This window comes from Peromyscus maniculatus, chromosome 1, assembly GCF_049852395.1.
Source record: "Peromyscus maniculatus bairdii isolate BWxNUB_F1_BW_parent chromosome 1, HU_Pman_BW_mat_3.1, whole genome shotgun sequence".
Taxonomy (NCBI): domain Eukaryota; kingdom Metazoa; phylum Chordata; class Mammalia; order Rodentia; family Cricetidae; genus Peromyscus; species Peromyscus maniculatus.
The window spans coordinates 187,203,075-187,224,637 of NC_134852.1; the positions used below are offsets into that span (position 1 = coordinate 187,203,075).

General features: G+C 38.7%; 1 protein-coding gene across 4 annotated transcripts in view; it reads left to right on the forward strand.

Moving 5' to 3' along the window:
- Positions 1 to 12,749, forward strand: part of Kif20b (kinesin family member 20B) — a 67,574-nt gene extending 54,825 nt beyond the window's left edge. For all 4 annotated transcript variants that reach the window (XM_076562666.1, XM_076562668.1, XM_076562671.1 and 1 more), the window contains exons 27-32: positions 1,910 to 2,020; positions 4,465 to 4,662; positions 7,289 to 7,390; positions 8,053 to 8,203; positions 9,453 to 9,595; positions 12,500 to 12,749. In XM_076562666.1, the coding sequence (XP_076418781.1) occupies positions 1,910 to 2,020; positions 4,465 to 4,662; positions 7,289 to 7,390; positions 8,053 to 8,203; positions 9,453 to 9,595; positions 12,500 to 12,577 (783 nt within the window). In that variant the 3' untranslated portion in view covers positions 12,578 to 12,749. The remainder of the gene's footprint in view (positions 1 to 1,909; positions 2,021 to 4,464; positions 4,663 to 7,288; positions 7,391 to 8,052; positions 8,204 to 9,452; positions 9,596 to 12,499) is intronic.
- Positions 12,750 to 21,563: the final 8,814 nt, after the last annotated feature.

A 21,563-nucleotide genomic window follows, 5' to 3' on the forward strand; every position in this document is an offset into this window, starting at 1 on the left:
TTAGTGTGTGAAGATACAAAATATTTTTAAAGTAAGTATAGTGATGGAGAGGCATCATGAGTTGGATTGAAAATCCTAAATGGGGAGCTTATTTTTTGTGGATAGCGACATCCTGATAAACAGAGTCAGGGCATATTTGAAGCTAGACTTTCTGGAATGAATAATCAGTTTGTCCTTAAAAGTTGACTGCTCTAAGGCTGGGGGATGTGTAGCTCAGTGGTGGAAGGCTTGACTGGTATGTGCAAAATTCTAGATTCAGTCCATAGTAGCACAAACCATACAAATGTGCTGCTCTAGTCAGGCATGGACATGCATAGCTAGAGTCAGTCCTCAGCATTTTAGAACCTGAGCATTTTAGAAACTGAGGTGGAAGGATTGTAAGAGCAAGGCCAGCCTGGTTATAGAACCAGATTCTGTGCATGCAGTGTGTGTGTTTATGTGTGTCACACATTAGAACACTTACTGCTCTTAGGTAAGAACACCTTCCTATAGAGACTGTATACTGTATGCTGTATAAATAACAAAGAACAGGAAGTTAGAAAAACTAGGTGTTGACTGCTGTCACTATGATTACAGGATCCTTGTGGGAAATACTGAGCATTTCTAAACTATCTAAAATAGGTAACATGCCAGGTATGGTGAACATGTATTTCATCCTGGAGCTTGGGGGATAGGGAGAGGGGGGTTTGTGTGAGTTTGAGGCTGGCCTGGTCTACATAGCAAGTTCCAGGCCTGGTGGGGCTGCATAGTGATACTTTGTCTCAAAATAAATGAACTAATCAATAAAATAGGGAACACTGTCTTCTTAGCATTATAAAGTTAGTACAGTTCTTAGCCCAGGGAAAGCCAGTGCTGCAAGCTGCTTCCCCATTATGAATGCAGTAGAGTCTGTGACTTACCAGTGCTAAAGAGGTGACATGGGTACATTTTGGTGATGGCTGTGCTCAGATAAACATTGGAATTTAAGTTAAAACATGTTTGAGTCACATAAATAAGGTTTGGGAACATGTCCTATCTTAAAGGAAAATAGCATGAAGAGTAGGTTGTAAGAATGATTTAGTTACTATTTTCTCTTTCAATTCTTAAGGCCGTGTTTGCATTACTGAGCAGCCTCTAGGTTTCTTCCTTTTTTTGTTTTACATATATTTATTGTGTATGTGTGTGTACGTACATACAAGACCACAGCATGACTGTGGAGGTCAGAGGTTAACCATAGGGAATGGTGGTCATTTGCCCTCTACCATGTAGGTTATGGGATCCAACTCAATGTCAGTCTGCTGTGGCTTGGTGGCATGAGTCTTCACTAGCTAAGCCATCCTGCTAACCCACCTATAGTCTTTCAAGAATTATTTTATCAAAATTGAGATTCGAGTTTTAGCTAAGCTCTGACTCTGCCTTTTAACATAGCTAGGTGTGTGTCACTCTGTTTAGAAAATAGAGGACATGCAGCCATGTCCACACTCACTGCACGGGTCAGAAGATATCCTTGGGGTCTCAGATCTTTCCTTCCATCGTGACTTCCAAAGATTGAGTTCAGGCTGTGTGACTTGAGATGCAGTAGTTTTTACCTGCTGAACCACCCTACCAGTGGTCCTCCTGCCCCAGCCTCCTGAAAGCTGATAATAACCATTCACCACTATGCCCAGCTAAAAGTGATTCTTTCACACTCAGCTAGACAATTATAACAAAATGGCAAGTGGGTTCAGACTTTCAGATCTCATCTGTGTCTGATTCACAAGAATTTGGTAAGTTGCCCAGCATTTTCCTAGTCTAAAGATGAAAATGTTGAAGGAGTGAAAAGTGGTTTATTAAAGTCTGCATTTCTAATAATTAGTCTGTGCAAGTCTTAATTTTTAAAATTCTATGTTAAGTGTTTATTTTCAGATTACAAATGATTTTCTTATTTCAGGAAAACCAAACCATGAATCTCAAGCCTGAACATAGTGCTTCACTTGATGTTGGTGGAGTTGAAACTGAACCTCAGTCAACAAGTTTTGAAATTTCTAGGGACACAACAGAGGTTGGTATTCAGTAATACAACTAGTCCTCTGCTCTCTTCACATTCTGTTAATCATCAGCACTTGCAAGTGTGATGTAATCGAGTTTTACAGGGCCTTGCTACATAATTAGCTGTGTATACTCAGATATGTGAAGGAAATTTAGAGACTTGAGAAATTAGACCCCCAAATTACATTTATCTTAGTTACTTAATTCATTTTGGTTTAGTTTCTTAAAGTCTGTTTTGGGGTGGGCAGTATGCTTGCCACACAGCACACGTGGAGGTCAGAGAACAACTTGTTGAAGTTGATTCTCTTCTGCCACCTTTATATAGGCCATGGTGACCAAGCTCAGATCATCTCACTGGCTTCTATTTCCTCTTTAAAGTGTTATTGATAGTCATAAATAGAATATCCCATAAAAGATAAAATAAAGGTCAATATTTGTTTTCATAGTACTTTCTTTTGAAATTGTATCTAGTATAATATGAGCTCACTACATTTGTATTAGATTTAGGGTTTTTTTTTTTTTTTTTGTTTTTTTTTTGTTTTTCGAGACAGGGTTTCTCTGTGTAGTTTTGGTGCCTGTCCTGGATCTCGCTCTCTAGACCAGGCTGGCCTTGAACTCACAAAGATCCGCCTGCCCCTGCCTCTGCCTCTTGAGTACTGGGATTAAAGGTGTGCGCCACCACCGCCCGGCGGGTTTAGGGTTTTGTGTTTAAGACAGAATTCCTCTGATAGGATTACTCAGTGCTTAAATATTTTAATTATCTCGAAATTTCTTTTTTAAAAATTTATTGTGGTTACTTAGCATTGGGAAGTTTGCAAAACACAAAGGACACAAACATAATGAGGCATGATTGCCATCTTCATGGAGTTAGGAATACTGGAGACAAGTCCCTATTTTAGAGGAACGTTACTCATGAGGAGAGACTTAGAAGGAACCCCAAGATACATTGTGCTTTGCCTGGGGTGTTGTAGGGGTGGATTAACGAATATGATATCATGCTGTGCTTACAGGTGAACAGAAACATAGTAAGTAAAGAATAGGAGAGAAAGGCACTTTAATTCTAGGAAAAATAACATGAGCTGTCTTTCTTTTGTATTCTAGTCTTGATTTTAGTGACTAATACAAATAATAGTTTGTCTAACAGTTTAAACTTGATCCATACAGAAAGGTTTTTTTTTAGATTATTTTTTATTTTATGTGTGTGACTAACAGTTTAAACTTGATCCATACAGAAAGTTTTTTTTTTTTAGATTATTTTTTTATTTTATGTGTATGACTGTTTTGTCTGCACATATATCTGTGTACCATGTGCAGACCTGGTACCCACAGAGGTTAGAAGATCCCCTGGCATGATAGTTAGAGTTGTGAGGCACCATGTGGGTGCTGGAGATCAAACCCAAGCCCTCTGAAAGAACAAGTGCCCTTAACCGCTGAGCCACCTACCCAGCCCCTTACAGAAAGTTTTCCTTTTTTTTTTAAACTTGTTTTTGTGGTGGCATTTCTATACAGACATCATTATTCTTTGTTCTTACTCACCCTCCCTTACAGCTTTCTTCCCTTCCTCCTGTTCTTTTTCTGGTCATACATGATAGAACGTTACTTTCCCCAAAAATTTATATACTTTGTCTTTAAATCTCTTGGTTCCTGTTTCTATTGACAATTCTAGTAGTTATTGTTTATTTCATGGTTTTGGAGGAATCAAATTTGGCTTTCTTTTTGGTGTATTTTTACTGTTTGTGTGAAATCTGCATCATCAATGAGGCTGAAAGGCCGAGTGACTCATTTTGCATAGTGACCTCTGCCTGTGGCCTGAGCTTCTCACAGCGTAGTGGCTGGATTTGGGTTTGGGACATTTTCAATAGGGAAAGTATCCTGAAAGCTTCCCAAGCGGGAAGGGAGCAGGATGTCAGTGGCAGTGCTTCCTGTGATTGCACTTGAGAACCATGGTGTTCTCCTGTCATCTCTAGTAGCCATGGCAACCATCAAAGGGCAGGAGAGTGAAAGACTCATTTCCTAAAGGGAAAGTGTCACAGAGAAGCTGTTGGTAGAGTTAAATCTGTTGTAATTGGGGTGCTTGTTTAAAATACCAAATTCTTCCTTGGAGGTTTCTGACTTGGCAGGTTTTGTGATGGGGTCCAGTCATCCTTTAAATGTAAAGCTCTTAGGATCATAAAAATCTGGGTCATACTGATCTCTTAAGTTGCCTCCATCCTATTTGTTGGTACTAAGGAGTGAACCCAGGTCCTTGGTCTATACCCTGACCCTATTTTTCCCTATTTTAATACACCATGTATAACCTAGAGAGTGTAGATATGTCAGTCTTCTGTCCTTGCTCAGTCCTTTATCTTTCTCAAGTCATTGTCTTGAACAGCATTTGAGAAAATCAATTCTTTGACATTTATAAATCTATGTTACAAAAATAAATGACTCTTTCTTCCATTTTTATTTTTGTTGTAGGATGGATCTGTAGTTCTCGACTCTTGTGAAGTGTCAACAGAAAATGTACAAAGCACTCGATTTCCAAAACCTGAATTGGAGATTCAGTTTACACCTTTGCAGCCAAACAAAATGGCAGTGAAGCACCCTGGTTGTGCTACCCCGGTCACAATTAAGATTCCCAAGGCACGGAAGAGGAAGAGTAATGAAATGGAGGAGGTATAGTTACCTGATGAATAAACTTAGCAAGTAGATACTGTTATTAGGTTCAGTTGTAGTTTAGTTAAGTCTGCTGCACTGTTCTGTTCAGAAGAACTCATTCTAGAGACCCATTATCACAACTTATGGAATGATACAGGAGCTTCATAGTCCTCAGAAAGCTGTGCTTATTGAAGTTCATTCGTTACTTCATTTCATCTGTAGTAGGTCAGATAAAGGTGAATTTTACTAGATACTTATTTTAGAATCCCAGTTTGTACCAAGCTAGCTCCATCACCCCCAGTGGGATGGGGAATGTTTGATAAAGAAATCAGAGAAATTGAAATGGCAAACATGCTTGGTCAGTGTCTTTGTCATTTAACTAAAATCTTAAGTCTCTATGATCATGGGAAGTTTTAAAAAATAAATTCTTTTTCCGTCAGCCGATATTAGGACTTGGACCTTCCATGTAGTGGTGGGTAGAAGCTTTTATCACTTGGTAGTGTAGCTTCTTGGTGGTAGGGCTGCGGGACTTTGACTGCACCTAAGCCACATTGATTGGTGAGTCACAGTAGCCTTCTGATCCTTAGTTCTCTCTGAAGTAGTATATTAAAGTTTTTCTCTCTTTCTGTGGGAGGTATGTAATAGTTGATAATATTTGCTTTTAAAATTACTTGTTTTAAGCCTAAAATATTTGGCAAAAGAAAGTTCTCCAACTTCCCTTTACTTCTTTAAAGAGTAGTGTATTTTCAAGCTGGTGGAAGAACAAAAATAATAGTCACCGTACCTGGCCGTCAGGAATACATTCCCCGAGTGGGCATTAGTGAGCATGGCTTCTCTGCGGTCCGTGCAGTGCCTTGAGTCTTAGTGGTTAGATCTTCAAAGGCATTTATTTATTTGTAGGCACATTTTAAATATGCCTAAAATATTTGAATTTCATCATCTTCTAAGCTACATTCATTTTTTTTCCTTGTTATATTTCCCCCCTAGTATTAAGAAGGAAAAGTTGAAATACAATTTATTTTCCTGGTATATTTTTTTCATATGCACCTCAGAAAAGATTTTCTTATTGTTGTAGTTTTATAAAGTTGAAATGTAAAATTTTATCTGATTTTGTCACACCTCCATTGTAATAAAATCAGCCCTTTGGCACTTGTGAAAATCTGTTCAGCAGTGCTATACAGTGCTCTATTCTGTTCCAGTAAATATTCCCAGAAGCTCTTGATTGAGCACTCCAAATGAGCTGGTCCAGCCTTGCCGTCTTTCTTCATTTGCTTCCCATGATTACTCTTTAACTGCCTTAACTTTCCATGTAGTCCGCTTGTGACCCTGGGCCTTCTCTTCTGTAACTTGGATTCTGATGTTTGGCCATGATGTCTCCTCTGCTTCCCTACTTGTACTTTGCTCACTTCTTGTATACTTGTATTCTTTTGTTTACAGCTAAGATTATAATTGTTAAATTCAGTAAATGTACCTCACAAAAGGCTTCATCCTCTGTAAGGTTATGTGGAAAAGTGAAAAATAAGATGCTATACACATTTAGGAAAGATGAAATATTGTAAGATTTTTTTTTCTTTTAAAAAAGATCTATTTCTTCTCACTTTATGTGGATGGGTGTTTTGCCTGCATGTTTGTGCACCACATGCATTTAGTACCTAGGGAAGCCAGAAGAGGGTATTGGATCTCCTGGAACTAGAGTTGTAGACGGTTATGAGCTACCATGTGGGTGCTGGGATTTGAACCTGGATCCTTTGCAAAAGTAGCTAGTGTTGTTTGTTTGTTTGTTTATTTATGGAGACAGGGGTCTCCACATATCCTTGGCTGTTGGAATTCAATGTGTAGGTCAGGCTGGCCTTGATCTTACAGAGATTGCCTGCCTCTGTCTTCTAAGTGCTAGAATTAAAGGTGCACACCACACTCAGCTATAGAACAATTAAGGCCATTTTTTTTTTAAATTTTTTGTTTGTTTTGCATCCTAGCTACAGTCCCCCCCCCCCCAATCCACTCCTCTGTTTCTGTTCAGAAAGGAGCAGGCCTCTCATGGGTATCAATAAAGCATGTTCCCTTGTATTTAGGCTGGGCAAAGCAATCTAGTATGAGGAATAGCTTCCCAAAAGCTAACCAAAGTGTTAGGGACAGTCCCTGATCCCATTGTTCTTAACTGCTGAGATTAACTGGGATTGAACCATTTCTTATTTCCCCATTTTACCTTTGTGATGTTTTATTTTCCTTTTGATGCTGCCAGATTTTAATGATAGATCTTAGGCATATATGTTTTTGGAGATGGGAAATGATTATGTAGGACTGCACTTAGGTAAAGTTCAGATGAAACATGTTCTTGTAGGTTCTCCACTGAGCTCAGGCCATCCCATTGCTAAGTTCACACTTTGACCTGTGGTTTCTCAACCTTAGCACAATTGTGTTCCAAGCTGGAGGCCTCATTGTCGTGAGGCCTTGTGATTTATAGTTTGGGCTTTTATATCTCTGGCAAAAGCAACCAGATATCTTCAACATTGCTATTGATTTTTGATCTCAAACTACCTCTGTTTACTAATTAGGATAGTTGTTCTTAGCATTTACAGATATTCTTTTTGAGTCTAAAGAAATTATCAAGAAAGTAACCAGTGATATAATTTATTACTTCTAGGACTTGGTGAAATGTGAAAATAAGAAGAATTCTACACCCAGAAATAATGTGCAGTTCCCTGCTTTGGAACATAGAGATTCCTCTGTCAAAAAGGATCAAAAGGTTTGTCCTTGCTCTAGATGACTGTTTCTATAGTTTACATGATAAAGTGGGAGCTTAGTTGTAAGATTGTAGCTAGAGTTTTTCTGCCTGGCCCACAGTCAGGACAATTCTCTCTTACCTGCCAGTCTTACAGCAGCTCAGACCCAACCAAGTAAACACACAGAGACTTGTATTGCTTATAAACTGTATGGCCATGGCAGGCTTCTTCTTTTCTAGTTCTTCTATCTTAACTAGATAAGGCTGCCAGTGTCTCTCTCACTCCGCCTTCCTGTTCCCAGAATTCTCTTCTCTGCTTGTCCCGCCTATGCTTCCTGCCTGGCTACTGGCCATTCAGCATTTTATTTACACAGAGCGATATCCACAGCATAAGATACCAAATTTTGAGTTAGTAGTTTTCTAAAATTTAGTCGTGTCCAATTAAAACTCAATTTATCCTCCATTCCTACACATGTAGTTCATATTTGAATATACCTTTAGCATTTGCCCAGGCATTTCTTCATGTGTTCACTCCTCCTTACACTAGCGGTGATACTCAGTATGCCTTGTTTAGCCCTGTGATCTTAATACACAAACTTAATTCCAACCTCCTTCAATTAACTGTGGCCATAACTATTTCCATGTAACATTTTTATTATTAGTGACAGAGAGTGTTTGTTTCTTAGGTTTCCTTATGTCCATCATCTAAGAAAACATACTCTTTACGGAGCCAGGCATCTACAGTTAGTGCAAACATAGCCTCTAAAAAAAGAGAGGGAACACTACAGAAATTTGGAGACTTTTTGCACCATTCTCCAACAATTCTTCAATCAAAAGGTTTGTGGAAAAGTTAAATGACTTTTTTAATACATGTAGAGTGCTTTCTATTGCCTAGTTGCATATACATTTAACAGTTTACTAAATCTATTGCCTGGAGTGGGCGGTCTTTGTCTTATCCTAGATACTATCTAGGATACTGTGGGAAAACTCAGATGAAAAGATGATGTTCCTAGATGTTCACTATGTATTGGAGTAGAAGGGCTCACATTTAAGTAATTATTTAGATAGAGCAGGCTGTTTAATATAGTAGAGGTAAAATAAAGTTTTTGGATACTGTTAGGGGAGAGAGAAAGTCAATCATAATAATGAGGGAACTTTGGGAAACATTTTAGGAAGGAAATGGGATGTGGGCATAGAAATGTGGGATTGTGCTCTTTGACCTGTTGGAGGTAATCACTGTTAGTATTGTATGTCTTTGCAATGGTTTTGTTTTTGTCTTACGTATCTGTAAATATTAACTATCTATATCTATATCTATATCTATATCTCTCTCTATATATATATATATCATACCAACTTGGGGGAGGAAAAGGTTTATTGACTTAAAATTTCACATCACAGTCCATCATTGAAGGGTGTTAGAGCAGGAACTCATGCAGAGACTGTAGAGGAACAGTGACCTATAATGTGGACATGTTCTATAATACGTCTTTGTTAAAATATGTATTCTGTATATCTGTATACATACATATGTGCATATTCACTGCAGGGAATAGTCTCAATGCTGGTAGACTATAGAACAGTATAAAATGTACATGTAACTTGAGGTAGGGAGAGCGTGTGAAGAGGTTTTGTGGAATTATCTGAGTGGGAGCAGTGAGATAAACTGAGAGCGGAAGTGGGGGAGATGGGGAAGGAAAAACTGGAGTCAGAGTTGAATCGAAACAAAAAGGGCTTTGTGAAGGTTGACTGCAGGTTGTCAGTGTCTGAGCGGGAGATTTAAAATGTCTAGTCTACTTCTTAGAATCTGTCTACTGTTAACAATTTGTGTGTGCACGCATGCGCGTGTGCACATATAAAGGGTTGTTTACATTGTTATTGAATATTCATTATGGCATCCTGATATATGCATATCAAAGTAAATACACCACTACATTTCTTTATTCATTTATTTGGTTTATTTTGTGTTTTGGATATTTGAGACACTGTCTTCCCATATAGCACAGGCTAGCCTGAAACTCATTAAGAATTTCAAACCTTTGCAGTTAGAAAATTAACACAAGAATTAACATTTTTTACTTTACAGCAAAAAAGATAATTGAAACAATGAGTTCTCCAAAGTTTTCAACTGTAGAAGTAAGTAAAGAAAATGTGTCTCAGCCAAAAAAAGCCAAACGAAAATTATACAGAAATGAAATTTCATCTCCCATCAACATATCTGGCCAAGTGGTAAGCTAATGTTTTAGTCTTCACCAGTTTAAAACTATACATTTTCTTTTTACTTCTGAAATATTTGTAACAATTTGAATTTTATGATTTCAATTTCTTTTTAAAAATCATTTTATTCTTAACATGTATGGGTGTTTTGGTTATAATATATCTATGCACCACATGCATGCCTGGCACTGGATCCTGTGAAACTGGAGTTACAGATGTTTGTGAGCTGCCATGTGGGTGTTGGGTATTGAACCGAGGTCCTGTGAAAGAGCAACAAGTTCTTTTCATCTCTGAGCCATCTTTCCAACTGCCAGGAGCCAGCCCCAGTGGTGGGCAGGTTCCAAGAGGATATAAGGTTTTGGCAAGGGAAGAAGTGAGTCAGGCATGGTGGTCAGGAGAATCTTGCTGCCTGACTGACTTGACTAGCAGCCAGAGTGTTTCTTTACACAGAATTCAGTAAGCAAGGATAGATTCATGATGCTCCAAAACATGGATCATATCATTTTTGTTTTTGGACATGTGTTTCATTTCCTTTTGCATCTATTTTAGTCATTATTGATAAATTATGACAGAGTTAACTTGATAAACAGTTATCTTTTATAACTACTTTGATTCATTAACTCCATAACCCGATTTTTAAGAATCTGGAGGCACATGACAGCCTATTCTCAGGCTAGTAGCTTTTGTGGCTACAAGGACGCTAGACCAAAACAAAATCCCCAAGATAGTCCATGCAGATTGCAATGTCCCAAGCAATGTATTATTAACACTTAATGGCCAGAGTACTCAAGAAAAATCCTCAGGCCAATACTGCTGCAGTTATTATCCAAATTCTGGCATAATACAGTGCTTACATTTTATAACTTTATATAATTTGTTTATATGTCCAATCCTGGCATTCTGTTGTTCTTTGGTCATATGACATCACAGTGGCTTTGCATGAGCTAACTTTTCTAAGAAAGGGAGATCCCAACATCTCATTCTTTTATCATCATTCTTTGCCCATCAGTATAAGTCTGTGTAGGGCAGAGGTAACTTCAGCTAATCTAACTTTGTTGCTCTCTATATATGTCACATGAATGCCTGAGTATATAGTGGGAAGAGGCCTGCAATCTGATCTGTGGCCTACCAAATCTTGTTGACCTTTTAAAGTTTATTTTGGTTATCTTGTTCCTGAGTAAGTACAAGAACAGATGTTTCAAGATTGTCTCACAGCCTCATAAATAGACCTCTGGCTTCTTTATGTGTCACAACCTCCATGGTATAAGAAAGACCTTCAAGTAGATGATATCTTCCTAAAAGTGGGAGGGGTATTATGCTCAGGACTGTCCTGGGGAAGTTTAGAAGCAGCAATCCTGGGAGAAGGCATAAATGATTCATAAGAAAATTTCCATCAATCCAATATCCCCCAATTGTACAAATATTAAAAGTCCTCAAAGTGTGCACCAGGTGATCAAGGCCAAAAGTGGCACACTGGTCATCACGTGGCTCAGCTTTTCTGGGTCTTTGTCAAGCAGCTGTGCTGGCTTTATGACTTTTGCCATTCCCTTAGACATGGCTGTGCCATCCATCTCTCTTAGGATTTTAATTTCTTTTCTTTAGCTCTCTTTAGACAGATGTATACTTTGATCTCAGGTATATATTAGCCTTATAGTAATTTAATATAAATATTATAATAATATGCACGCACATATCATGCAGTAGCATTTGAAGTTTCAGCAGAGTAATATATTTCTATCAATAGATCTACCACAGTTAATAATTTATTTACTTCTATGAGCTATTCTTTGTGTTATCATTATTATTACAAGAGTTGTATAAATCTCGGTCCATGTACCTATGAGAAATTTAAAAAAATTGGTATTTCACCATTTTTCTCTCACCTTTCCTCTATGAGCCTTCCAGGCCTTTGTTTTCTTCTTATTTAAAATTTATTTTATATGTATGAGTATTTTGTCTGTCTGTATGTATGGATATGTACCATGTCTGCAGTACCCTTGTATACCAGAAGAGAGCACTGGAACCCCTGGAATTGGAGGGTAGTGAGTCACCATATGGGTGTTAGAAACTGAACCCAAGTCTGCAAGAGCAGCTCCTGTCCTTAACTCTGAGCCTGTTCTCTAGTCCTGTTGGTGCCTTTGAGAAGGATTCTCACTATGCAGTCCGTGATGGCCTCAAACCTGTAGTGTTCCTTCTGCCTTAGCCTCCCTGTTGCTGGGCTTATTGGTGTGTGCTCACACACCTGGCTTCCTTTGGGCCTTTATAAGAAAAGGAGATTGTTATCACTCTGATTCATTGTCCTCGTGAGAGCTGTTACAGGAAGTTCTCATTGGCTGAGTGGATGAACATGTAAGTAGAAACATAATTAAAGGATTTCAACAGGAAGTGGCCAAGAAAAATAAGAGATACTGGTTTTTGTAATAGTAGCTAACAAATATGATATCAAAGGCAGCTGGAAAGAATTCGTGTCAGAACATGCTATTTCATGTACTGTTCTATTAGTCACATTTTACCGTCTGATAGTGCACGATTTCTCCTCTTGGCTGAAGAAAGATAGCTACATCTACAGATTGTTTTTGCTGAGTTAGAGCATAGTGATGCTTCCCTATCATGTTAGACCCTCATTGCTGTGAATGGTGATTTCCTAAATTGCTTTGAGGCATTTTGTGTCCAAATATTTTAGTAATTATTTCAAGCTTAGATCTATCTGTCTTGGATTCAGTAGACTATAGGTTTTAATTCTTGAATTAGGTAATGATGAATGAATCTTTACAAAATCTATGTTCTTTCACATGTACTTGTTTAGAAGATGAAAAATGAAATTCTAATGCAATACTACAGTCAGTGATGAAGCAAAAAGGACATCATTCATAAGGACATTATTTTTAACTATATTTGAAAAACTTTTAATTTCAGATTTTAATGGAACAGAAAGTAAAAGAAAGTGATCATCAGATTCTCAAACGACGGCTTCGAACAAGAACAGCCAAATAAATCACTTTGGGAAACTGTTTTAATGTCAATTTTATATTCACAATCATTGTAAATTGTAAGTTTTAAAAGTTAACTGTATATATTATGCATCAAATGCCTCTGTATAGATTGGTGTTTTATATGTAATTGTAACTCAATAAATATATCAACAGTACACTTGTGTACTTTATAAGGCCCTTAAAATTTTCTTTATTGTGTGTGTGCTTGCTTGGCTTGTGTGCTTGCCACAGTAGAGGTCAGAGGGCATCTAGTAGGGATCTAGATAGAAGTTGATTCTCTCCTGCCCTGTGGGTCCTGGGGATTGAGTTCCACTTGGTGGCAGGTGGAATACACACACACACACACACACACACACACACACACACACACACACACACTGGTCTAAGATAATCTCTTTAATTAGATGTTTATGTCATGTTAATCTGTGGGGTGAGAAGTCCTCTCCTTGCTCCCTGTTCCAGGTACTCTCTTCATGTCTGGCTGTCACTGAGGGGTTGGAGTAAGAGCAAAGCCATGGCCTAGAACTCTTCAGGGCAGGGCCCCTGCTTATGGTTGTATTTGCATTGCTTCAGGGCCTCAATGAAGCCCTTGTATGGGGATAGGTCTCTCTGAGTGATAGAGCCTGCTTGATGTCATAGGAGCAGGGCCCCATCTGTCGGGTGTGAGGTGAGGCAGATAGGAGCCTGCTAGACAGCAGACTGGGCAGACTCTGAGGCATACCCTCCCCCTCGTGACCAATAAGTCAGGGTGTGCCCCAAGACTGAGTCCTCTACTAGCGTTTGGCTGTGGACTCCAGGCCTAGCAGGGACATGGGAACTGGAGGAGCCTAGTAAGAAGCAGCGACCATAGCAACCACTCGGTGCCAGAAAGGAATCTGATTATACTTTTTGATTCGGGGAAATAAACATTCTGAAGCAAACAAAAGCAGCATTCCCCTTTAGATTTAAATGCTACTTTTAAGAATGCTGCCATCGGCATTAGGAAGGGTGTCCAAGGCAGAGCCAAAGTAGAGGAGAGATGAACCAGGGTACAGGATGGAATCAGTGCTGAGACTAGTTAGTCTCAGATGAGTAACTGAAAATTTGAAATAGCATGAGAAGTGTTTTTAAGTCATTTTTACATTTTCTTTTACTGGAAGAGAAATGACGAAGAAGGCAACTCATAAATGGAAGTTTTTAAATGCATACTGGCTTTCAGTTTCAGAGTGTTAGTCCCTGATTGTCACAGTTGGGAGCATGGCAGCAGACAGGCATGGTGCTGGAGCAGTAGCTGAGAACTTAAATCCTGATCCACAAGCAGGATGCAGAGATGGGGCCTGGGGTGAGGAGCATATTGTGAGTGCTATTTGATATAAACTTGTAGACTTACATAAATTTAGAATACCAGGACATACAGAGGACAAAAAATTAATAATAATCCTGGGAAAGAATATTAGACATAATTAGGCAGAGAAGTTTTTTCTTGCAGTAGATGGTAATTGACACAGATCCACAACTGGACAATGTGTGTGAGAAACTTTGGAGCACTCAGCCTTAATGGGATGTCTTTATGAAACCCCTCCCCTCCAGGCTCAAGGACCCATGTGGATGACTCTAAAGAAAGCAGCTTTCAGACACAGCGGGACTGATAGAGACAGACAGCATGCACAGGTTCAAACCAGACAAAACCCCAGCACTGAGAAGGGGAGGTGGACATAAAGTCCCACCTGTAACCAAGAAGCTCTTTGCAATTAATGCCTGCTGGGAAATGGAAAATCAATTTCAACCACACCCTACAGCAGGCCCCAGGAACTCCCCCATGAAAAACATGAATTTCATGTATTTTTTTCTTTTGTATGTGTGTGCACTTTTTTTTTTATCTTAAGTTGTGTTTTTTTTAATTTGGTAGGTAGATAGATGGGGAGGATCTGGGAGGAGTTAGGGAGGGAAAACAGTATGATCAAAATTTATTGTATTAGAAAGTTTTTTAAATGAAAAACTGGTGATATTGTGTTCCCCCAAATATTGTGCACCCTAATAAACTTACCTGGGGTCAGAGAACAGAACAGCCACTAGATACAGAGGCCAGAAAATGGTGACACACGCGCCTTTAATCCTAGCATTCCAGAGGCAGAGATCGTCTGGATCTCTGAGTTCAAAGCCACACTGGAAACAGCCAGGCGTGGTAACAAGAGCCATAAAAATCCCAGGAAGTGAGCCTTTAATCCCAGGAAGTGATGGCAGAAAGCAGAAAGGTATACAAGGCGTGAGGACCAGGAACTAGAGCTGGTTAAGCTTTTAGGCTTTTGAGCAACAGTTCAGCTGAGATTCATTCTGGATGAGGACTCAGAGGCTTCCAGTCTGAGGAAATGGCAAGGTGAAGTGGCTGTGGCTTGTTCTGCTTCTCTGATCTTCCAGCATTCACCCCAATACCTGGCTTCAGGTTTGATTTTATTAATAAGACCCGTTAAGATTCATGCTAAAAAAAAAAAAAAACAAAAAACAAAAAAAAACCAACTAGAATTAGTAGTTGAGGGTGTTTGTTTCTCAGAAGTATAATACTTTTATGTACAAGGCTCTGTTCTATCCTTAGCAAATATACACACATGGACACAAAGGGGAAAAAAAAGAAAATTAGCTACTCTTTTTTTTCTATACATGTGTTTGGTTATTTATAACATGAATTTAAAAATCCACATAAAAAATTTTTATGAGCTGGGCTGTGGTGGTGCATACCTTTAATCCCAGCACTTGGGAGGCAGAGACAGGTGGATCTCTGTGAGTTTGAGTCCAGCCTGATCTACAGAGCTAGTATGGGATAGCTAGGACTGTTATACAAAGAAACTGTCTCAAAAAACAAACAAAAATGTGTGTAGATGTTTTGCCTGCATACATGTCTGTACCATGTGTGTGCCCTCAGAGGCCAAAAAAGTGGTATCAGATTCTCTGGAACTGGAGACGTGAGACACCATGTGGGTCCTGGGAAAGAGGAGCAAATGCTCTTAACCTCTGAGCCACCTCTACAGCCCTAGCCTTGTATCATTTTTACTGTGTTGTGAGGTACTACTAATTTTACACGTTTGCTTCACCTGTAGCTAGGATTTGGGGAGTAGGCGTGCACAGATGCTTTATTTGCTGAATCGTGTGCTCACATTGTTTAGAAAAGATCCTTGGACTTAAATTAGAGTAGCTTTATATTTCTTATAATGTAAGAATTGGATTTTTTTTTCTTGGAATAGAAAATATCAGAAGTAGGAAATTGTAAGAGAACATCTAGAAATCCAAACTTGCTTTTTAAAAATTTGGACCTAGAAATAACATTTTCTTTATTTTACAAATGAGAAGATGAGAATCTGTCACATTTCCTTGTGATGTAGCTAATGAGTATTAAGCTAATAGCTATATAAATGCACAGAAACCTTAAAAATTGTTGCCTACTGGGGCTTTTTAAATGTAAAAATACATTTAAACATCTGAAATCTTAAAGATTTCTTTGTTTTTTTAGTGTTGCTTAATTAATTGTTTCAACCATGCCAGTAAGAAAACATATTTTTGGTGTTTTATTTAGGAGAAATACTATCTTTAGGCATGATTTCCACCAAAATAGTTATATTCAAAGCCTAAATGCTGTTAGCATTAAAGTATGTTCATTCTTCTTTCTAGAAAAAGATGGTTGCTTCTCCTTATTCACAGACTCCAGGCTTGCAAATCTGCTTACTTGATAAGGCCTGTTTATCCTAAACGAATACTGCACACTTGTCATTCTTAGAAAAGAGCAGAGTGGCCAGAAAGTCACTCCATGCTTGGAGCTGAAGTTGAACAAGTACTCTTGTGAATTTGAAAACAGAAAGGTAAAATAAATGAGATAAAGAATCTAACACATTTAACAGCCCAAGGAAAAGAACATATTGCATCCCAGATGCTAACTGGGAGGACTTATTTACAATGCATTACTTAGATAAAGGACTTGTAAGTTGTGTCCTTTGATTGAATCCATTCAGAGAAATGCATCATTAGGTGATGCTTGTCATTGGATGCAGTGGTAAGGTTTTATGAGAAAATAATCAAGGTCATTATGGAAAGCAATGTCACAGGGAAAAGTAAAGTAAGGAGAGGTAAGATGGAAAATATCAATGGTTTAGAGCAGTGGTTCTCAACTGTCCTCATGCTGCAACCCTTTAAACCGTTCCTCATGTTGTGGTAACTCCCAACCATAAAGTTATTTTTGCTGGTATTTCCTAACTATAATTTTGCTACTGTTATTAATCATAATGTAAATGTCTGTATTTTCCAATGGTCTTAGGTGACTCCTTTGTGCAAGGGTCCTTTGACCTCCAAAGGAGTCAGCCCCACAGGTTGAGAACCACTGGAGGGTGGGAGTTGAAAATGGGGCTGATGGACTTGAAGAAAATAGGAAGATGTGTTCTCTATCCTGATTATTGTATATTCTGTATGCAGTTGGAAAGAATTATCAACTTAAATGTATGAATTTACCTTAGAAAGCTGGAAAAAGGTATTGCATTGCAAGTGTGTGCACATGGAGACACACACACATAAACACACACACAAGCAGATCATGAGATCAGAACAGCTAAAATTATAACTGACAATATCATGTGAAAGCTTATAGCATTTAGTGTGTGTTAATGCATTCTTTTTCTTCCTCTCCACCTAAGTGTACCCACTTGATTGTAACATTTTGTGAAAAAAAAAAAAGGTAGGTATCTTTTTGTTGGAACAGCTAAATTGTAATTAAGTGAAAACTAAGTTTTAAACGTTACTTTTCAATTTTCAGATAGGTTGGAAACATAGTTCCTCTTTAACCCTTTCTCGGTATCCCTTCTTGTAACATCTTGCACTACTGAGGTCCATCTGAGATACCTAAAAGTTCCACATTGGTAAGTTAGGATTTCATTAACTTCCACATGCCTTCTTCCTCTGTTTCAGGCTCCCATCCAGGATATCCTGTTGTAACTAGTCATGCTGTTGCTTTTGTTGTCTCTGGTTTGTGAGAGTTTCTCAGATTTCTTTATTTCTCCTGATGTGACAGTTTTTGTTTTGTTTTGTTTTTTTTCTGGGTGCTAGAAAGGCCATTTAGATGATGTCTTTCATTTGGGGTTTGGCTTGGGATTATAGACTGTAAGGAACAATGGCAGGCAAATGTTGTAATGTTTTCCTCCCATACATAGCATTACAGGATTATGAGTTATAAGTTGTGCCACCTGGTCAAGGCAATGTTTACAGTGTTTCTCCACTGCCACCGATAACACTTTCCTGCTGTGGGATGTTCTGTATGTCCTGTGGGAGCCCGTTCTCGGGTTCCTCGTGGCTTTACCCAGCAGGTCCACATAGAGGATGATTAGGACCAGGGGCCTGAGTGCAGGTGTCTGAGATGGTCTGCACTTGGCTGTGCTGTGGGATGGTCTGTATGTCAAGTTGCTCTGATTGGTCAATAAATAAAACACTGATTGGTCCGTGGCTAGGCAGGAAGTATAGGTGGGACTAACAGAGAGGAGAAAAGAAAGAACAGGAAGGCAGAAGGAGTCACTGCCAGCCACCACCCTGACAAGCAGCATGAAAAGATGCCGGTAAGCCACGAGCCATGTGGCAAGGTATAGATTTGTAGCAATGGATTAATTTAAGATATAAGAACAGTTAGCAAAAAGCCTGCCATGGCCATACAGTTTGTAAGCAATATAAGTCTCTGTGTTTACTTGGTTGGGTCTGAGCAGCTGTGGGACTGGCGGGTAAGAGAGATTTGTCTTGACTGTGGGCAAGGCAGGAAAACTCTAGCTACACTTTCCCTCTTCTTCTCCTCTATTCTGTGGAAGCAGCCAACACTCAGCAGTGAGGGAACCGGGTAAAACATGTTTGTAAGTGCATAACTCATTTAGCTCCATATTTTGAGAGGAAATGGTGATTCCATGATTCCATGCAGCTCTTCGTATTTCTTTTTTTCTGTTTGAATCTGTGTGTGATGTGATTTACATCAAACACATTTTGAAAAGCATCTTTTGGTCTTCCTGTAAGGTACACTGAATTAGTACAATAGAATTTGAAGCATTTGATTAAAATACTTTATTATATTTTTATGTTTTATTATTTTATGTGTATGGGGGTTTTGCCTGCATGTGTATATGACACACCACGTGCCCCTGGTGCCCAAGGAGGCTAGAAGATGGCATCTGATCCCCTGGCACTAGAATTAAAGGCAGATGTTAAGTCTCTGTGGGGATTCTGGAAGAGCAGCCAGTGCTCTTAACTACTGAGTCATCTCTCCATCCCCCTCCCTACTTTATTATCTTTATAATGAGCATGAATTTATTTGTATGTTGCCCATATAGGTCTTGAACCCCTGGAAGTGTTGTTATGTTTCTGTCTCAGCCTTCTGAATAGCTGCTACCATGTCCAGTTAAAACTCAGCTTAGGTGCAACTATTTATTCTGCTTGATGAACTGGTTGATAGGAACAGATTTTGGAGGCAGTTTAAAGTTCTATGGATGAGGACTGGTGTGGTGTGGTACATCCCCTTAGTCCCAGCATTGGGAGGTAGGAGGATCTCTGTAGTTGGAGGCCAGCCTGGTCTACATAGGGAATTCCAGATCAGCTAGTGCTAAATAGTGAGACCCTGTTTTGAAATAAATAACAACAATGAAATTTTATGGATGGTCTCAAAAGAAAGTTACACCTGTTTATGATGATAGAACATTTAGTAAATACTTATATCAACCTAGTAAGACAGACATAGGGACACATACCTATAATTATAGCTACTTAGGAGGCTGAAACAGGTGGATTGTGATTTTGAGGCCAGCCTGGACAATATAATGAGACTCTCAAAAACTTTTCTTTTTTCTTTTTTCACACATACTAAAATCTCTAGTTTTTCAAAATATACAACTCATTAAAGAAATTTAGATAGCCAGGTAAGTTAAGCTTTCATGAGTGAGCTTTCATTGTGGGTTTCTGAACCTGAGGCTAAGCTAGCATAGCTAATTTTGTATGTATAATAATGTAGTATAACCAATAAATGGGTTGCTTTTGGGTTATAGTTAGCTGAAATTTTATCTTTATTTTTATTTTTTGAGACAGTGTCTCTCTACATAGACCTGTCTGTCCTTGAACTCACTATGTAGACCAGGCTGGCCCCCAACTCAGAGATCCACCAGCCTCTGCCTCCTGATGAGATTAAAGGCATGCACCATTATACCTGGCTATGTTTTAATTTTTTAATTCTAAAGCACATTCTGCAGGTTTTGGCCATACTTTCTGTGCATATCAAAAATATAAATCCATGTAAAATAAATGCATTTTGTGGCACAGATTCAGCATGATTAAATTCTATGTGGAATTTAAATTCATGTATGTAATTTCTGTGCTAGTTTGGCAATGTGATGATTGATGGTTGCTAATCCTGTGAAATGATAGGGCAGACAGGCCAGCATCCCAGTAGTATGTGGCTAAAGAATGCAAATTATACACGAAGATGCTCCCTGTGTTGTCACTTCATATATCATTTATTTTAGAATTCTCACCCATTGATCACCATTTATGAAATTATTTGAAAGTGAATAACCATGAAGACACCAAAAAAGTCATTTATGAAATTATTTGACAGTGAATAACTGTGAAGACATAAAAAAAAGTCATTGTTGAGGTACAACTTAATCTCATTTTTCCCCATCCCTGTTCCTGCGATTCCCCCTTTCACTCAACTCTATTCTCCTCCACTCTCATTTCCTCTCCTTTTCTTTTCTTGAGGCAGCATCTCAGTATGTAGCCTAGCCAGTGTAGATTGGAACACACCATCCTCCTGCCTGTCTTGTCTCAGCTTCCCAAAGGATGTAATTATAGACTTGTATCACTATACCTGGCTAGGACGGTTTCTTAAAACTACATGGAAAATTTCAGACAAATTACATGTTGTTAACCGATGATATATAGTAGACTAGGGGGTCTATTAGGCCCCCTTCTAGGCCCAGTCATTTACATGCTGTCTGTAGTAGCTGTTGTGTTGTACTGGCAGAACCGAGTAGTGATGATAGAAAACCTATGGTCTGCAAGGCTTAAAATATTTACCATCTGGCCCTATGGAGAAAGGTTGCCAGCCCCTGCAATTGACAATCCAGCAGAGATGCCAGTTGCTAAGTGCTGCTTATCCAGGACAGTGCCAAACATCTTGTGTTCATTACCAAGCAGTCTTTCCTGCCATGTTTTGACATTGCCTTCTGAATTAAGTAGTATTGACTGTGCCCATGATATATAGCTTGTATACTGTATATTTACTATTTATTTTATTAAATATACATGTTTGGTACTTATATTTAAGAGCAAATTCTCACAAAGCAAGGGAAAGGTCCCAACAGTATTTTTTAAACTAAAATATTCAACTTTTAATGGCCATTAGTAATACTTGGTAATTTGCAAAACCTTACTTTTCATAAAACATAGTTGAAAAGCTCTGCCCTAGGGCTTTGGTACTCAAGTTGTGGTGATGGACCAACATCAGCATCACCTTGCAGTGTGTGTGTGTGTGTGTGTGTGTGTGTGTGTGTGTGTGTGTGTGTGTCTGTCTGTGTGTCTGTGTGTGTGTATATGTATGGCATGTGTGTGAGTGTAGATGTATATGTCCTCTGAGGAGAGCTCTAGGGAGTTGCTTGCAGTTTCTCTCCTTGTAGGATATAGAGCTGAGAGTCAGGTCATCAGGCTTGGGACCAAGTGGCTCTTCTGGCTGAGCCATCTCAATGGCCCATCTTGGAGTTTTCAAGAAATACAGAATTGTGTTTCTTCTCTTAGACTACTTGATAAAAATCTGCTTCTTAACTAGATCCTTTAGTGAGTGACAGGTACAGTTTGGAGGTGCATAGCTCAAGGATTAATGCTGCCCTACCTAAGGTGAAAATGCGAAGAATACTGTTTTTTTTTTATTATAAATCTCTCTATCACATTGGTTTAAAAAGTACAATGTACAAAATTACAAAACACAAATTTCTTGACCCTGCCCAACT